Genomic DNA, 18,429 nt, shown 5'->3' on the forward strand with positions numbered 1-18,429 from the left:
ATGGCATACATCACATATATAAAAAATAGTTATCATGAAACATGCATAAGCTAAGAACGTAACAGTGGAGTATCTATATCATTAAACTATATATGTAAACTATACATACTATACTACTATATATTATACATGTGTACTATAAAGTGCTAGGACTACATAAAATGCAATTCTAGTGCCGTCTACGTAACATGCTATAAGTCTGTTTAAAATGCTATCTAAGTCTACATAAAGTGCTATCTAAGGGGCTAGGGCAAGTGCTACGGGCCATGGTGGAGTCTGAAAAGGTGGGTTTTCAGCCTACGGCGGAAGATTGGGAGTGAGGCTGAAGTTCTGATTGTGATGGGCGAATGACTACTGTTTAACCCATTTTGGGGCGGGAACCCCTTTTGGTGTTAGCATTATGTTATGCTTTAGCTATTGAAAAATAGCAGATCTACAAGCTCATAGCGCGCCACCGAGTGGCGCGCTACGAGCTTGTAGGTCTGCTATTTTTGAAAAATCGAACGACTGACATATAAACATAGCTTTTTCAGAAAACTGTCAGGATTTAGAAGACATTTTTAGAATCTGATCTCAGGTCAAAATGGGTTAATACAAACTGATCCATGCAGCAACAGCAAAAGGACCTTTAATTTGCAGAGTCGTAATGGTCTCAGATGGTTCTGATGCTTCACTGGTTCCATACATGTTGGAGGATAGAACTCTGAACTGGTAGTCTGAACCCTCTTGCAGGTCAAACACAGCATAGCGGGGGGAGCGGATAGGGACCTGTGTGTTGACACGTTGCCATGATCCCCCCTTGACCAGTAACTATGAAGAGACATAGAAATAGACAAAGAGATAGACAGAAAGAGACTGTTAGTTTGGGAGAGTGTAATTTTATGTTTTTTTCCCACACACAAAAAGGCAATATTGAACAATGTTCCAGTGTTACAAATGTAGTTGTTATACACGACTACATGATGAATCATTCCAATTCCAGTGGCCGTAGTTTGTTTAACCCATTTAGGCCTGACCGGGTGGCAGCGGTGGCAGCGGTGGCCGAACGGATAGCAGAGCGGTCTTGATACCGGAAGGTCGCCAGTTCGAATCAGCGGTCCGACACGTTAAAATTACCACCGCTGAAGTGCCCTTGAACAAGGCATTGAACCACTACGATGAAATGTGTTCTATGAGCAGGGCCTGGCTGGAAACAAGTTCTTGAGCTTAGCCCAGATACCCTGGGTAAATATAGTAATCATTTCATTTCATTTCACCTCGAAATTTAAAAATATATATATATATTTTCACGATTTTTCAAAAATAGCAGACCTACAAGCTCGTAGTGCGCCACTCGGTGGCGCGCTATGAGCTTGTAGATCTGCTATTTTTCAATAGCTAAATTATAACATAATGTTTAAAACACCAAAAGGGATTCCCGCCCAAAATGGGTTAATGTTAATCCTGATTTGGGCAGAGGATTTAAATATCATTAGCCCATGGGATGATATTCTGTATAATCCCTGGTGAAGATTAATTATTATGATTAATACAGAAATGCAACTCTACACAGTTGCTGTTATTGAAGTGAGTGACTGAAACTGAGCCCAAGGGCATGTTCACACTAGCCACCTTTAATAAAAGGGGAAAAAAGCTGTCTAGAGCGCCAATTCTGCTGAAAATTGAAAAAAGGAGGAGGGGGCAGGGGCGCTATCGACCGAAACAGACTTCAATATAACTTTATGGTCCATGGATCGTGCATAATATTGAAAACTAGAAAAAGTGCCCCTCGGGGCAGGTCAGGTTGTGGCCTACTGGTGGCACTATAATAGGCCAATGTGAAAACTGTGCCATTTCTTCTTACGCAGCATTTTGTTCCAAAAATGTGTTTTGCAAAAATCCAGCTGTTGGTGGCGCTATAACAGGCCAATGTGAAATGGGTGGGATATATTGCTCAGCCTAGTAGGAGAGTAAATTGCACGCTGCGTTCATGATTTGAGGCTTTTTGTTAAAAACGGGCCAATCCTGCAAACTTTGAAAGCCAATGTTAGCCAATTAGGATGGAATATGAAATATCGGACAGATCCGTCTTGAGCACATGACTATAGAGATACTGTGTAACGATTTGCGGGATTTTTGGACAGAATATTGAGGAGCAATATCAAAAAATCTGTTTTTACAAAAGTCGGGCCTCCTGGTGGTGCTATAAAACGTAGATGTGAAAAATGCGGGTCAAAGGTTTGTCCTTACGGCCAAGCTACACCAGGCTTTTCTCGCGCGTTTACCCTAAACGCGCGGCCCGCGCGTGCGTTTTTTAAAATAGGACTGGACCTAAATTAAACGCACGCGCGGGAGAAAACGCGCGAGAAACGTGCGAGAAAAGCCTGGTGTAGCTTGGCCGTTAGTGTGCATGCAACGTGTCACGCAGATCAGTGCCGTAATAGGTAAAAATAGTGAAATTAGCTGGTAACAGATGGACGGACGGACACACGGATGTACGGACAGACACACGGACGGACGTGCGTGCAAATCATACTCTCCCCCTGCCTTCGGCTGGTGGAGACAACAACGTTCTAAACGAATAGGTGTGGATGTGGAATTACTCAAGATTGAGCAATAACTGTATGGCGTATTTATCACCTAAAATGTACAGTATGGTTATTTTATAGACAAGCTGTGGGAGATGATGAGCGCCGTGTTTCCTCAGCTCTGCTGCTGGACACTAGCCTGGCTAATAATCCAGACCGAATCAGCCGTTGGCAAAAGAAAATTGCCTGCCGGCGGATTACACGACAGTGTGATTTGAGTCTGGCTTATTAGCCAGGCTAGCTGGACACAGCTGCTGCTAGTCACCTGGAACTCTGCCAGACCACAACTCACTTTGTAATTGTGCTATGTTAATAGGCCTGCCTTTATGCAAATACAACTTTTTTTGCATCCATTGTTAGGCATGTCCATATGATTACCATGGATATGGTCTAAAAGTGTGAAAAGCGTATTTTTCATTTCAGTAGGTCTTTAACCCATTTTGGGGCGGGAACGCCTTTTGGTGTTAGCATTATGTTATGCTTTAGCTATTGAAAAATAGCAGATCTACAAGCTCATAGCGCGCCACCGAGTGGTGCGCTACGAGCTTGTAGGTCTGCTATTTTTGAAAAATCGAAGAGTGACTGACATAGAAATATAGCTTTTTCAGAAAAATGTCAGGATGTAGAAGACATTTTTAGAATCTGATCTCAGGTCAAAATGGGTTAAAGTTTTCTAGGATTTTGTCTTACCTTTTCAATGTAGTACCACATTGGGGCCTTGCCACAATAGTCCGGGCCTTTCCAGCTCAGAACAACGTAGGTTCTGTCTATCTCTGAGGTAACCACTCCGGATGAGGCACCAGGGGCCTTGCCCGCAGCTACACGCACACACACACAAACGTGCACGCACACACACACACACACACACACACACACACACAACAAAAATCGTGAGATTGAGAGTTTTAACCAAAAAGAGATCACTTCACCAACCTTTAATTTACCTATAGTTTATAGTTGTATTTAGTTAACTCAGTCCACTATAGTGTCAGTGTGTGCACTCCAAAATAAGAATAGGCATAACTATCGAATTATAATCTATGGAAATAAAGTGTATACGTGAATTTTCTGTGTGCAGTATATGGTTCATTCCTACCTTCCATTTCATCATGGTAAGACACCACATCCAGCTTTCCTCCCAGTCTTATGGCTGTGGAAAGAGAAAACAACAACTTATCTCCGATGAAGGTTTTCAAACATTCAAAGAGCATGCATCCTCTACAGTCCTACACCAAACCAAACTTCAAACTGTGCAAGGTAATGTCTAGATAGGTTCTGAGTTGCAGTGAATGTGTGAAAGCAGCTTAGGGCATACACTTTGGAACAATTTGCCTGTGGATATCTTTTAAATCACTTATAAAAAAGTACTATAGTATAGACTCGCTTTTTTATTGTTATTATTACTAGACCGGTGCCCAGCTGTAGAGTACAGGGTCGGTAACGATGGAAGTTGGAGTTCCATGCCTCACCCGGCTATGCAATACCCGTTGTACCCGTGTCAGAGTACCCGATCCAGTTCCACCCATCTGCTGGCACTGGGTGGAACGGGCAGACCGTGGACAACCGTGGGTCTGACCGACACCGGGCACTGCACTCCCTGTGAGGGTGTGGAACGCGTGTGTCGAATTTGAAGTCGCCGGTAGGGCGAACGGTTCTCGAGTTATGTGCATTACAGCCGTACACACGTACAGACAGACTTACAGACAGACAGAGGCGTGGTGCATTTATAGATGGATAAAAAAAAATAGTATCAATATTATATCCATATCATGATATTAGACTGGATATTGTCTGTGATTTGGGATATTGTACTATATTGTATATGGGCTGGCATAAACGTGTTCTATAAAATATAAATATCGGATCAGGAAAAATATCGGCAGATGCTCAAAATCAAATGATCTGAATCGGATCGGGAGCAAAGAATACGTGATTGGGACATCCCTAGTGATTATGTTGTGCAAAGTTGTTATACAGTACACTATTATTTCTATTATTAGTAGCCTATTATATTAGTATTATTATATACCATGGAGCCTCTCAAACTCTGTGGGGTCCAGTGCAGCGATAGGATGAGAAATGCGGCACGGTTTGCTGATGCCTTTAGCGTTGATGGCTCTGACTCGGAAGTAGAAGGAGTGTCCCTCAAACAGGCCAGTCACTGCGAATTTACAGATCTTAATGGGGTGGTCGTTGCACTGGGCCCAGTTCTCTGTCCCAACCTCACACCTGGAAAACAGAGGGACAAAGGAGGATGTGAGAGGAGACGAGACGAGACAAGACGTAGTGAATTATTAGAGGGTAAATAAAAATCACACTTTTGTGAAGTGAGTGGCGCCTCAGACAAACGTAAAAAGTCCATAGACTTGGCTGCCACATGACGTCACACACGAAAGCCAGACGTTGGAGGGGCTAGCGCCCCTCAGAAAGACAGCAGCGATTCCCATTACCCAGTTCCATCGTTCTTACTTGTCCACAAAGTATCCCACGATGGGACCCTCTGTTGTGGTATTAGGTGGCTTCCAGGAGACAATGACATAATCCCTGTTGGCGTCATGGACCTTGATGTCCATAGGAGCAGGTGGGGCAAGGGGGACTGGAGGGGGTGTATCTATAGACACAAACACAAGGTTTTTTTAGGGAGACACTGAGGCCGGCTTTACACTGCAGTCACTTCAAGTCAGATCCGATACAATTCCGATTTTTTTCTCAAATCCGATCTTTTGGCCTGGTCATTCACACTACCGTTTGCAAGTGACCAGATCCGATCTGTGCATTCAGACTGATTTTAACAACTCAATGCAAAGCCGCCCTGCATCGACATATCTGCTTTGGTTACCGTGGTAACAACAATCTAACAAAAAAGTTAGGAGCGCACACAGTAGGGAGGTGCTGACCACGGGAGACAAACTATAAAATAGAAAGGATGGATATAAAGAATCAACTGACTGAGAGAAAACGCTAATGTTACTGCCGCCGAATTATTAACATTTTCGCTAGAAACAGACTGTATCAAATATGAGTGACTGACTGTTGTAACGATAGAGACACCTCCCCGACAATATATATATCTTTTTCCAGTTCAACTACGCAAAAGACTTCTCCCTGTTTTACACGCCATGCACTGACAACGTCAGCTGGCTAACCATTGTTGAGCTCCCCCATGAGTGCGGCTTATAGAATTGTAGTCTCTGGCAGACTGCTGGCTCACTACACCAATAGATATAGCTCAGCTATTCATTTAGTTTGCAGAGATCAGTGTTAATGTCATTGTGGATTAACCTGGTTCCCACACTTTCTCACACACTTAGCCAGTCACTGGAGTCTAATTATGAATGACTAATAAGTTGTTTAAAAGTTGTCTAAAATGGCCTGTGTGTTGCAAGAGCAGAAAGAGGCAGCAGAGAAAATTTACCAAATATAAATGGAGATATTTTCAGCGTAAAAAAGCACTAAACGACTAAAGCATGCAATATGGTGTTTTAAGTAAGTCAGACATCTTAAAACACCATATTGCAATAGACAAAGTGTAACGAAATAAAAATCATCGATGGTGATTGTTGTGCATTCAAAATTCTAAATTGATCCGATCATCGTGCAGATATTGTGAGATGATAAAAACATGGCTGAATGACTTGATTAATAAATGATCATCATCCCGTCCGTTACCTGCGACAGAGACAAAGCTGCTGTGCTCTGCTACACCCCCTCTGGTGACCATGCGCAGTGTGTACAGGCCTTCGTCTTCCTTGAAGAGCTGGGGAATGCTCAGGGTTGTGCACCCTCTGCCGATGTGAATCTTCACCCATTTAGAATCAGCCAGAAGGGTGCCTGGGGGAGTAATAAAGCACAGACGAACAGGAAATTAATACATTAGTTTTACAGGTTTCAATGTCAAATGAATGGTTTGACTATAAAACAAAAACAGTCTCATCTTGTTTTGCCAGGTGCTTTAAAAGCGCTTAGACTGCATTTGCTAGTACCTCTACTGACGACTGTTAAGACGACCGTAGTGGACACTATTTCACGATCGGCTGCCTCTACGCTGCAATCTAAGCCAATGGGAGACTTTACGTACCCATAAAACCCACAGGCAGAATGGCATAAAATCCCATACTCTGAAAGCCGCAAAGCGGAGCGAGTGGTAACAGAAGCTAATGTTATGAGCTAACTGGAGCTAGAGGAAAGCCATAACAAAACATTCAAATAATGCCTACCCCTGTAAGGTACCGTAATGTCTCATGTGTCATCAGGTGACATTAGGTGGAGTTGGCGAAAGGGCCTTTCTGTGTGGAGTTTGCATGTTCTCCCTGTGTCCCCTAGCCTAGGGTAGGTACGCTCACAAAAAACATGCAGTAAGCCTGGTCTCTAAACTGCCTCCCCTTGGCCAGCCTCCCCGGCCCCTGGCTGGAAGGAGGGGAAAGGAACTGGTTGGAGTAACGTGTTCCTTCCACGCGCTGCGTCCAACCGGGGAAACTCCCCCCTCTCAGGTGAAAAGAAGCGGCTTGGACGCTCATGCATTGAAGGTCAGTGAGGTCAGTCCGTTGCTCTCCCCAGGTTGGCGGAGGGAGTGTACAAAATCGTGGGATAAAATCAATAATAATTCATGTTCATTAACACTTACCATCTCTATACCACAGAGCCTCAGGCTGCAGGTTAGCCAGGTTGGGCTGAAGAATCATGGTGGCGTGCAGAGTGGCAGAATCTCCCTCGTGGGCAAACACAGCTTCAAACTTCTCCACGAAGGTGATGTTGATCTTAGTGAACTGGACGCTGGTAGGCATGGCAGCTAACATAATGTGAACGGTGGAGAGGAGAGGGGGGACAAAGATACAGGACGGGGGATAGAGAAAAGGGTTATGAGCAGAAGAGAGAAAAAGAGAATAGAAGGATGGCGTACTGAGTGGATTTGAATGAAAATCAACCGATATCAACCAGTAGGTTACTTATCAAGACGATGCAATGGAGCCAGCAGGCTCTACTGGAGCCTAAAGGCTCTACTTACTTAGGCCTTTAAATTCCCTGAGGAACAAACATAGGCCATTGATGAGGCTCCTCGACCCCCTTCGGTCTTGTGCCCTGGCTTGTTGCCATGACAGCCCTTGTGCCTTCATCTCCTGCTCTGTGGTTCTTCTCTGGGCCATCCTCTCTTGTCTCTTCCTCTTGCCTTGCGGGTTCCATGATGTTAGTGCATATTTTGTGATTCATCTGTTATGTCTTCGCAGTGTGTCCTATTCATGTCCATTCAAGTCTGCGTCCTCTTCTTTAATTGAACGCGGCGCGCGCGCGATAGTCTTTAGCAGTTTGTTATCCAAGTTATCCAAATAAAGCAAAGTTCTTCCGCGCTGAACGGCCAAACAAAAAATACAAATGGGGTACCCCTTAAAGTTTATATTCCAACAGAGTGCTTTTGGTTCGATCTCAGCGGTAAGTAGACTCCATTGGCAGCAAACACCGACCGGACTCCAATCCCAACGCTGATCAGATCACCTGACGGTGGCAGCAATTAAGCGCGTCGCTTAATTCCCGGCAGTTCATTCTCAAAGGCTGCAGATAAACGCGATTAAACTTTAACAATAATCTGACTGTTATCTGGCGCTCCTCTCCTCCCGTGTAGGCCTACACACCGTTTCAGATTTACCCCCTTTCCCCGTGTGTCACTTCCTCTACATATAACCTAGGGTGGGTGGCGACATCAGTCCATGTCACCTCTGTCAATCACCCCCATGCTGCACAGATCCGTTACTTTTCTCATAGGAAAGAGTACTATTTTACAAATAGTCAGCAACACATTTCTTTTCATAAAAATAATAACATGTACAGGGAAAACAAAACATTGCAATGTGCTATTGTCACATAGTATTACCTAAATCTAACCCTATATCTAACCCTAATATCAGTCTTAACCGGCGTAAGACAGTTTCACAATGTTTTCGTAGCCCTTCCGTGTTGCATCGTCTTGATAAGTAACCTACTGGTATTGGTTGATAACATTCAAAAATGGCCACCATGTAACTATGTGAATAATGGTGCAATTGAGGGATTTTACCAGTGAAAGGCAGCCATGCATAAGAACAGGACTCTTCCTCCTCCCTGAACCCTGCAACGCGGGGGGAAAAGAAAAGATTATCATCTTTTTCATAGCGTCATTATTATCATCACCAACAACAAAACAAACATCATCACCATTACCATCATCATTCATCATAGCATAACAGTCACTATTATAACATTGTTTCACAGTCAGAAGAACAAGCAGGCAGACAAATAGAATGTTAGCCCTCATCCCCAATCAAGGCTTTCAAATGTACTTGTGTATTTGCTAGCACTGCATAGCTTTGAATGCAATTAACCACATGAACCCTAGCATCCATATAGGACTTATCATAGGCTAATAAAGCAAATATCGGTATTCGCCTAAATAATATAACCTATCTGCAAGCTCACAACATGTGTTGGGTTGCGAGTCTATACAGTAGATTGGCTAAGAGATTAGGGGCAGTATTATGCATGTCTTAAGTACCAGGTCTTATTACTTAACTTAAGACCTGGAGGCGTGGTCAATGCCATTTGGCTATTCTGAGTGGCCAAATGGCATTGATCACGCCTCCAGGTCTTAAGTTAAGTAATAAGACCCTGTACTTAAGACACGCATAATACTGCCCTAGGTGTGGAGTGAAAAAGGAGCCAATGGGGCCAAGTATAGACCCCTGGGGGCTCCCAATGAAGTATACAGGGTTTAAGTGGTTAAATGCATAATGGTTGTGGTCAGACAGACTGAATAGACTTACTCTTGACAATAATAGAGGCCTGGGAAGAGGCCTGTCCATGGATGTTTGAAGCCGTTGCGATGTACTGGGCTGTGTCATCGGTTGTACACCTTAAAAAAGCAAAGCAACATACAGTATGGGATTACAGATTACTGTTCTCATTTTAACGAGTTTCAAAAGCAACTTCTAGAAGTTATTGTAGATGAAATAATGTACTCATGAACTGGAGTCAAAAACATCTATTCCTTTGTATCAAGCTCCCAAATACGGTATTGGTGGTCTCTGCTCTAGATGCTAGCAGCTAGATCATGATCTGTGTTAGACTAACATTCCAAATATGACTAACATGCTACCCTGGGCATATCATAGAAAACAAAGCACTGAGAGGTGATTCCTTACACTCTTTATTTACTATAAACTAGAATTGACAATTGACGGTAAGTGATGACTTTGTAACGATATATCGATATATATCGGGGGACAATTTGATTTGATTTAATAAAAACATGTATAAGGATTTGCGGATTTGATTTGTGTAAAATGTTTCCTGTCACTTGCTTGCTAGTTGCTACACAGTATTGAAAAGAGGATAGTACAGTTGGCTTATCTACGTCAGGACTGAAAAGAGGGTATAAGACCATTGTTTAAAAACAGGATTTGAGATTTGTGGAAGAGAAATGATTAAAGAAAAATGTTTCCTGTCATTTGCTACAGTATGAAAAACAAACAGTATTGTAAAAGAAAAAGCAGAAAATAATGGATTTGTGGAAGAGAAATAATAATAATAATAATTTTGTCTTTAAAATAATTTTGCGTTTAAAAAATCTTGAAAAACGTATCATGAACCTAATATCGTGATTCGAATTGTATCGTGAATTGAGTGAATCGTTATGATGAAAAAAATCTGAATGACTAAAACCTACAGCAAAGCTCTAGCTTGAGTGTGTGTGTGTGTGTGTGTGTGTGTGTGTGTGTGTGTGTGTGTGTGTGTGTGTGTGTGTGTGTGTGTGTGTGTGTGTGTGTGTGTGTGTGTGTGTGTGTGTGTGTGTGTGTGAGTGTGCACGCGTGGGGGGTGCTTAAGTGTGTTTAAGAGGCTGATGGAAGGACGGTCTGAAGATACTTGAGTATCATATAACACTGATCTCAGAGCTTGAACAGCTGAGCTTGCTTGAGACTCAGGCCAGGACAGAGAATGTCGTTGGCCCCCTCTGGGAAACACATACCAACCAGAGTCAGCTGAGCCCATTACTAGAAGAACTTGAGTCTTAAGAGTGTGAATAACTGTCTTCTTTGTCCTTATCACAGAGTGCTATGGCAGTACATTTTGATAAGAGATAGACTCTGGGCAGTATTAAAGTACCAGGTCTTATTACTTAACTTAAGACATGGAGGCGTGATCAATGCCATTTGGCTATTCTGAGTTCTGAGTGGCCAAACAGCATTGACCACGCCTCCAGGTCTTAAGTTAAGTAATAAGACCTGGTACTTAAGACACGCATAATACTGCCCAGAGAGACCAGTTGCACTCACTATCAAATGCACAGTAAAGTTTTGCTAATCCTTTTTTGTGACTGGGCTGTAAGGATGGCTACACAATATGTCCGTACTACAATCCAACACTAATCCCAAACAAGATATCTCAAAAACTACAATGTGGAATTTGCTGTGTGCATAATGTGCTCTACTAAGGACCCCTGGTCTTTTCCTTTAATGCCACCGTTATAGGCCAACATTTTTACTTGCAAAAAAGATATCTCAAAATCTAATTGGCAGATTGCTAATTAACTGGGTGCATGCATCCCTGCGTAAAGGAGACCTCCAGGTAGGCAGGGTGTAGCCTGATTATCAGACTGTAGCTTTCTTGAAGCTTCAGTCTGACATTGTCTCCTGTCTGAGCGATTTCCCTCCTGTCTGAGGGATTAGAATTTCCCTCAACCAGTAGCCATTGGTGTTGTTTTTCCCTCCTTCCTCTGTGTGTTGCGCTGCGTGATGACGCTGAAAACGGGACTCGGTGCTGATTGGTTGTCCACCACCGATTCTCATTGGATAATACATTTTTGTACCGAAGAAATTATAGGTTCACAGTGCAACACCAGACCAAGATACGGAGTCCACTCAGAGAGTGGGCGGGGTCTTTGGGCTGGATCCAGGCTAGGCAGGGTGTCCTCGACGCAAGGTACGCAACGCAAGCAATTTGGTTGCGTTGGCTTGGGATCAGATCTCAACCCGACGGAGCGAGATAGATCACGTAACCGACGCAATGCAAGGGAGGAATTTCTCTCACGAACGATTACGTTCGACTCTGTCAAGCACTTTACTACTTATTTTGATGAGCCCATAGCCTCTAGCAGCACCATTCAGAACAAACATTTCCGGTAGGCTAGTCTTATTCCAACTTGGGTTAATTGTCCCGATCCGATCACGATCACATATACAGGGCTTGACATTAACTTTTTGAGGCACTTGTCTTTCAAACAAGTACATTTCCCATTCACTTGTCCGGGCACAAAAGTCACTTGTCCGAAGCACGAGCACACACAAATACATTTTAAATCAACTAACTATAAGTTGGTTTTGAAGAATACTACTTATGAATACATGTTTGAATATTAGATGAATATAAATATATTATTATTAAGTATAAGTTAATAGCCCTAGAAAGCCTGTCATCTTACATTTCATGTATTCCAAATACACAGCCATAGATCGATCCTATTGGCGCACGGTTATAAGCAGACTGACCTCGTCTGCATTTAAACTTGTAGCACTGCGTGTGTACTCACTCAATAATAAATTCATGAGACTTTCAGTCAGATATTTTCCTCTAGTTTCATATCCATTTGAAAGCTCTGGCAGAAAACGTGTGTTTAATAAAGATATTGCCACTTTTCCACAAAATTCACACGGGCGTCATTCTCTGTCAGCGACGAGGCCGGACCTGAAATGACTGCTGGACTGAAAATATGAAAACTTCCTTTGGGAACAGTCAATGTACAAGCGGCACACAATTGACAAGTGCGTTGGGATTGGTGTGGGGGTATTTGATCACACCACCTGCAAGCACCGAAGTCTGACGTCAATATCGGTAGAGGACGCAAATCCACTGGTTCATGTACTTTTTATTTGCATTGTAATCCCCATAGGGGGATTTTAGATCGCCTCATATGTGACCACACGCGATATAGAGCCTGCCATCGCGGGGGTGGCAATTGTTGAGGACAGCTGAAAAAGTATTTTCTTTGTCCTTTTTTATTTTTCTGTCTAAAATAATCTGAAGCTATATTATTATTCATGTCATGTTAGAGCAGGTCTGTAATAAATGTCAGAGCTGATATCGACATATAAATATGAAATAAATGCTTAAACATGTCACTATGTCTAATGTTATAACCATTGGGTTAACCAATGCTAACTAGACATACGGCTTCCCTGCTATAGTATGCAAATTCCGCTAAAATCCGCCTTTTTGTACACAATCGTTTTGGAAGATAATACTAGTCTTTTACTAACTGGCTAACAGAAATAGCACAGAAAGAAGTATTAACAACGATATTTTGTAAAAAGTGTGTTTATTTTGGTCCGCCTAAAGCTAATTCATGCTAATGTTCCAGCTGGGGGCACTGTTGACCACAACAATGGAAAATGCGGAAATGGCTTCCTATTTCCAATAGCAGAAGAAGAAGACTCGAATGAATGTATTGTAGCTTAGAAGTCAATTTTCTCTGCTTGGTCTTTTTTCCACTACTCCTGCAAGACATTTTTCTATAAGCCATATCTCCAAAACTGGTGGGTCAAACTGAACAACCAATATGTCAATTTGAAGCTATGATTCCCTGCTTTCACATGACATGAAAAAACGGAAATTCAAAAAAATCCAATGGCAGCCCCTCGGTCAAATCTGGTCACATATAAGAACTGTGTTTGAAAAATAAACATGTCATCCCGGCCGTTTCACTCATATGGATATGAAGAATCAACTGACAATATTGTTACTGCTACTGAATTAGTTACATTTTCACTAGAAACAGACTGTATCATATATGAGTGACTGACGGTCGCAAATGATACAGAGACACCTCCCTGACAAAAACGCAGAGACAGCTTCTTTATTTTTGGACCACAATGCTTATATGAAACTACATCTGTGAACCAGGCAGAATTCACCAGGGGATAAGCGAGTGACGTCAGGACTTCGGCACTCTATTGTGTGCCCCTTACATTTGCGCTTCCCAAATGTAACTGAACATATCAAAACGTTTTTGATATGTTCAGTCCTGCACTCATGGTTGCTTGCTGGATATGATATATCATCACTTTTGGGCAGAAACCTTACATCTCCATATTTCATATTTTTATTTTTGTGTTTATTTTTTTTGCATGACAGTGTCATGCAAAAGTACCAAAAATAGCCAATCTACAAGCTCCCATGTCTTGATATGATTCCAATTGCCTATAATGACATGCACAAAGTAAGAACAGCAGGTTGAAATTAAGTCTGGCTGGAGGTTTTAAAAAATATATAACCAACGAAAAAGGAAATTTCACTTTCAAACATGTTTGAACCATGATAGATTAATTCATTGAAATATATTTAAATGTTTAGTTTGTTTATTTTTATTTGAACGTGAAATATCCTGTGCCTGAAAAGAGCCTGTGACAAAATGATATTTATAGAAAACTATATTTACTATGAAAAGCAGTGGTGGAAAGTAACTAAGTACATTTAGGCCTACTTAAGTACTGTACTTAAAGGGATAGTTCAGATTTTTTTAACTTAAGTTGTATGAAATACTTGCCATTAATAATATAGTGGTTGCAACTGTATTAATTGATTGCCCGAGTCCCATGGTGGGAGTTCTGCTCTGGTTTTGGTCAATATTAAGTAGTTCCGGTCATTTTGTGGGGGGCACTGGGGCCACGCAGTAAAAGTAAATGAATCCACAAAACGAACGTAATTTGTATTGTTGACCTATTTCTAAAATATTAGCGCGACTTTCGTTCAACTTTTCATACAACTTAAGTTAAAAAAATCTGAACTATCCCTTTAAGTACAATTCCGAGGTATTTGTACTTTACTTTATTTCCAATTTCCAATACTTTTACTTCTACTCCACTATACAGTATGTCGGATCCAAATATTGTACTTTTACTCCACTACATTTATTTGAAAACTTTAGTTTCTAGTTACTGTATTTGATTATTATTACAAAACATACACTAACCACTTCAGTCTATATACATTTGAAAATAGCAGATCTACAAGCTCATAATGTGTCACATTGTGAGCTTGTAGATCTGCTATTTTCAAAAGATTTGTATACATACGAAAACTTGAAATGAGACATTCTGCATAACGAGTACTTTTACTGTTCGTACTTTAAGTACACTTTGATGCCAATACTTTTGTACTTTAACTCAATTACATTTAGAATTCTGGGCTTTTACTTGTAACGTAGTATTTCTATTAAATTACATTATTGTTACTTTGAAAGTAAAACATTCGAGTATGTATTCCGCCACTGATGAAAAGTGAGATATTAAAACGTTAAGCATTTGAATCTGGGGATAAATAAACCCACCTGGGGATCTCCAGAGAATGCAATGCTCCACAGCCTTCAACCAGGTATTTTCCAGAGGATGTGTCCAGCAGGGTACCATCTTTGTACCTAAAGGCATGGAAACATCATCAACAACTTTAGAAACACATTACAATATGCACTGACTACAAGTCTAGGATCATGGCCCCGGACGGTTAGGTGTGCCATGGACTTCCGGCCATCTTTAGGCTACTAATCCAGCCCGCGTTGCGGGTTTGAATCCCAGTCCCGACGACCTTTGATGCGACATGTCACTCCCCATCTCTCTCTCTCTCTCTCTAACCATTTCACCGATGCAAAAAGAAGTCTAGGATCATTAACACTTTAATCGCTCAGGGTTATTTAATCCATTACATTATAGCGCCCAGTCGATTTATAAACACGGACCCCTTTTCCGGACGAACCGGAAGTTGTTGTTGATGTGTGTGCAGCAGCTAACAATAGCCACACCACTCTAGAGTCGATCGACAACAACGGGAGGTAAGAATAAATCTATCGCGACTAGCGAATGGACCGCGGAGTGCCGTCTAACACAGGATCTTTTTTCATAATTAGACGGGATGATTTAGATCGCGAGTTATGAACGTTTTAAGATTTTCGTTTTCATCAGCTGGGGGAGGGAGTTTTTCGATGACGTCTCACTCTTGCGCGTCACCGAGGATTGCCCAACAGGCGCTCCCAGGCTGTGGAGCCATGCGATCCGTTCTCATATCAATAAACTTCGTCTTTTGGACAAGACTTCGTCCTGGGCGTCGGGCGTTACTAATAGAAAGGACAAAGAACTTCGTCCTGGGCGATGGGGGTCTTAAAAGGGAAATGACTCTGTGCAAGACAGACCTCCACCAAGACTCCACCAGATTTCTGAAATCTGTCAATGATTTACATATAATTAGACAGAGAAAAAAAGTACATTCACAAAAAAATCAAAGCATGTGGATATTGGGAGCAACAAGGCGTGGCTCCAGTTTGGATCTCGGATTTCATGTGGCCAGCCTGTGTTGTCAGTCGTCTCTGACATAATATCTATCTATCTGTATGACGTACGGTACACGAAACTTGGCCCGAACCCCATTGACCTACATTATAACATTTAAGTTAAATGTTTCTAAAGATTTGTTTTTGGCTTTTCTGCCTTTATTGATAGTATCAAGTGAAGATGGACAGGAAAGAGGGAGAGAGAGAAGGGGAGAGACATGCAGCAAAGGTCGTCATGAACGGGACTCGAACACACGACACGCTGTCATGCCAGAGCCTATATGTGGCATGTGCCTGGACGGGCGCCCCAAGTTAAATGTTTAAAATAAAAACAATTAGTGGGGATATAACAGATAATCAGACAAAGGGATCTGTCCCTAGCAGAGGTGAAAGGCCCATAACAGTGTTTTTGCAAGTTTAAGCAACTTTGATTACATTACATCATGTATTGTGATTCTATACATTTAGATTAGGCTACTGATGAGTACTTTCCAAACCATACCAAAAATGTTAGAATAAATGTTTCCTACCAGCCAGAAGTTTTTGTCGACATTCTATATTATTCAAATGCCTTCGAAAAAGCTAAAATCATTGGCTGTAATGAAAAGTTCATAATTTGTAGTTGAAGCAAAAAATTCAATATACTCAATTTAAACCTCCTTGACAGAGGTACCTACAACATTATTATCAATATTAATTAATTACAGTGATTACACATTTACCTTTGGAAGGGGGCTATAATGTATTTTATGGCCCATTTCTTAAATAACTACCGGTAATCTTTTTTTCCCACTCATTTGGGAGTATTTTTGTCTGACTGTACATGAAAATTGTCCTCTACATGAACCCATCCTCACTAACAGGAGCAGTGGCCCGCTATTAATACAGTGCCGGGGGAGCAGTCAAGGGGTTAAGTGTCGTGCTCATGGGCCATATGCCTTAACAGCCTGAGTTAGTCATAATGTCTGAGTCTTGTGCCGGAAATAGCCGATCTACAACGTGTCACTCACAAACAAACAAATCACATCACTGCATCATGTTGTGAGCTTGCAGATCTGCTGGCTCGCAAAGTATGAATCAACAAACTATTTCCTGTCGCAGACAGTGTGACATAACTTTAGGCTGACTGGAGAATTTTCAAATGCAGTGATAGGAATGTCTAGGTTTTACTGCATTACTGTAGTCCAGGGGTTCCCAAACGTTTTCATGTCAAGGACGCCCAAAATGATACTCATTAGGCCGCGGACCCCCCATTTCAAAATATATGCCAAGGACCCCCATGAGAGAAGATTTTTAATTAGACTATGGTCCCCTATTTAATGGCATTTCTATCTTTGGGACCCCAATGTATATTGTAAAAATCAAAGTTACTTTCATTCTGAGAGTGTACAAATGCAACCAAATGGTCCATTTGGTTCCATTTGTAGGCCTACACTCTCAGAGTTACAGACCCATAAGGGTCCATTTGGTTCCAAACTATCATTTAGCTGGGGACCCCGTGGAACTCTCTCAAGGACCCCTAGGGGTCTCCGGACCTCACTTTGGGAACCACTGCTATAGTGTATTAACATTGTGGTTATGTATTGTGTACTGTACTCACCATCTGACAATGGGCATGGGGAAGCCCTCGACGGTGCAGAAGAATTTGACCGGAGTGTTCACAAACACCGTGTGGGATCGCAGTCTGACCAGGAACTTTGGGCCCCTGATCATGGACTCCTCACGTATATACTTCTCCACCATCTTCTTCCTCACCTGTTGTTAATAAACAAAATGAGGAACGTGGCGATGGCCCGGGAAAAGTATAAACTTCATGCTCATCATCTGACATACTCCTCAATAATCTTCTTCCTAACAAAACAAATATACATTTGTGTTTTCTTTTCATCAACAGATATCGGTCACCTTTATTAAATGCTGTCAAGTTATCTGAATGCGTTTGTAGTAGTGGCTCAGAGCATCAAAAGTCAATCAATTATCTCCCCAAGCCATAGGGAATTGCCTTTGGCTTAGTGGTTAAGATGTTGGCTTTCCACGCAGGAGGCCTGGGTTCAATTCCCGGGTGTTAAACGTTACTCCAGAAATATCTTTGCTAACAGCTGTCTGTCTGCTACCTACAGTATATCATAATTGCCGGTTAAGACATTGTCATAATAATTACATAATAAATATAATCAACCGCAATAGCACGTTAGCCAGCAAGTGATCCTCAATTTTTGTTCTTCATAATTGTTTGTTTGTTTATTTGTGTCCAAACTGAGTTTATTTTTTTCCTAAATCAAACAGTGGCATACTTGAGAAATAATTCTGTGAAATGATTGTGTATTTAAGATATACTGTAATGAGAATGCTCCTTTAGAATTGCTGTATACAACTACAGCATGGTCAATGCAAACGGACAGCTAAAGGAACTGCATGGCAGTAATGGCATGAATGAGAGAGAGAGAGAGAGAGAGAGAGAGAGAGAGAGAGAGAGAGAGAGAGAGAGAGAGAGAGAGATACAATGTGAAAGAGATGGAA

General features: G+C 41.8%; 1 protein-coding gene across 2 annotated transcripts in view; it reads right to left on the bottom strand.

Moving 5' to 3' along the window:
- Window positions 1–18,429, bottom strand: part of myom2b (myomesin 2b) — a 74,286-nt gene that overhangs the window by 47,458 nt on the left and 8,399 nt on the right. For both annotated transcript variants that reach the window (XM_079497653.1, XM_079497652.1), the window contains 11 exons: window positions 17,510–17,664; window positions 14,917–15,003; window positions 9,359–9,447; window positions 8,617–8,667; window positions 7,192–7,356; window positions 6,237–6,398; window positions 5,037–5,178; window positions 4,597–4,796; window positions 3,664–3,717; window positions 3,258–3,385; window positions 627–810 (listed from right to left, as the gene is read on the bottom strand). In XM_079497653.1, the coding sequence (XP_079353779.1) occupies window positions 627–810; window positions 3,258–3,385; window positions 3,664–3,717; window positions 4,597–4,796; window positions 5,037–5,178; window positions 6,237–6,398; window positions 7,192–7,356; window positions 8,617–8,667; window positions 9,359–9,447; window positions 14,917–15,003; window positions 17,510–17,664 (1,417 nt within the window). The remainder of the gene's footprint in view (window positions 1–626; window positions 811–3,257; window positions 3,386–3,663; window positions 3,718–4,596; window positions 4,797–5,036; window positions 5,179–6,236; window positions 6,399–7,191; window positions 7,357–8,616; window positions 8,668–9,358; window positions 9,448–14,916; window positions 15,004–17,509; window positions 17,665–18,429) is intronic.

This window comes from Electrona antarctica (assembly GCF_951216825.1).
Source record: "Electrona antarctica genome assembly, chromosome: 3".
NCBI classification, from domain to species: Eukaryota; Metazoa; Chordata; class Actinopteri; order Myctophiformes; family Myctophidae; genus Electrona; species Electrona antarctica.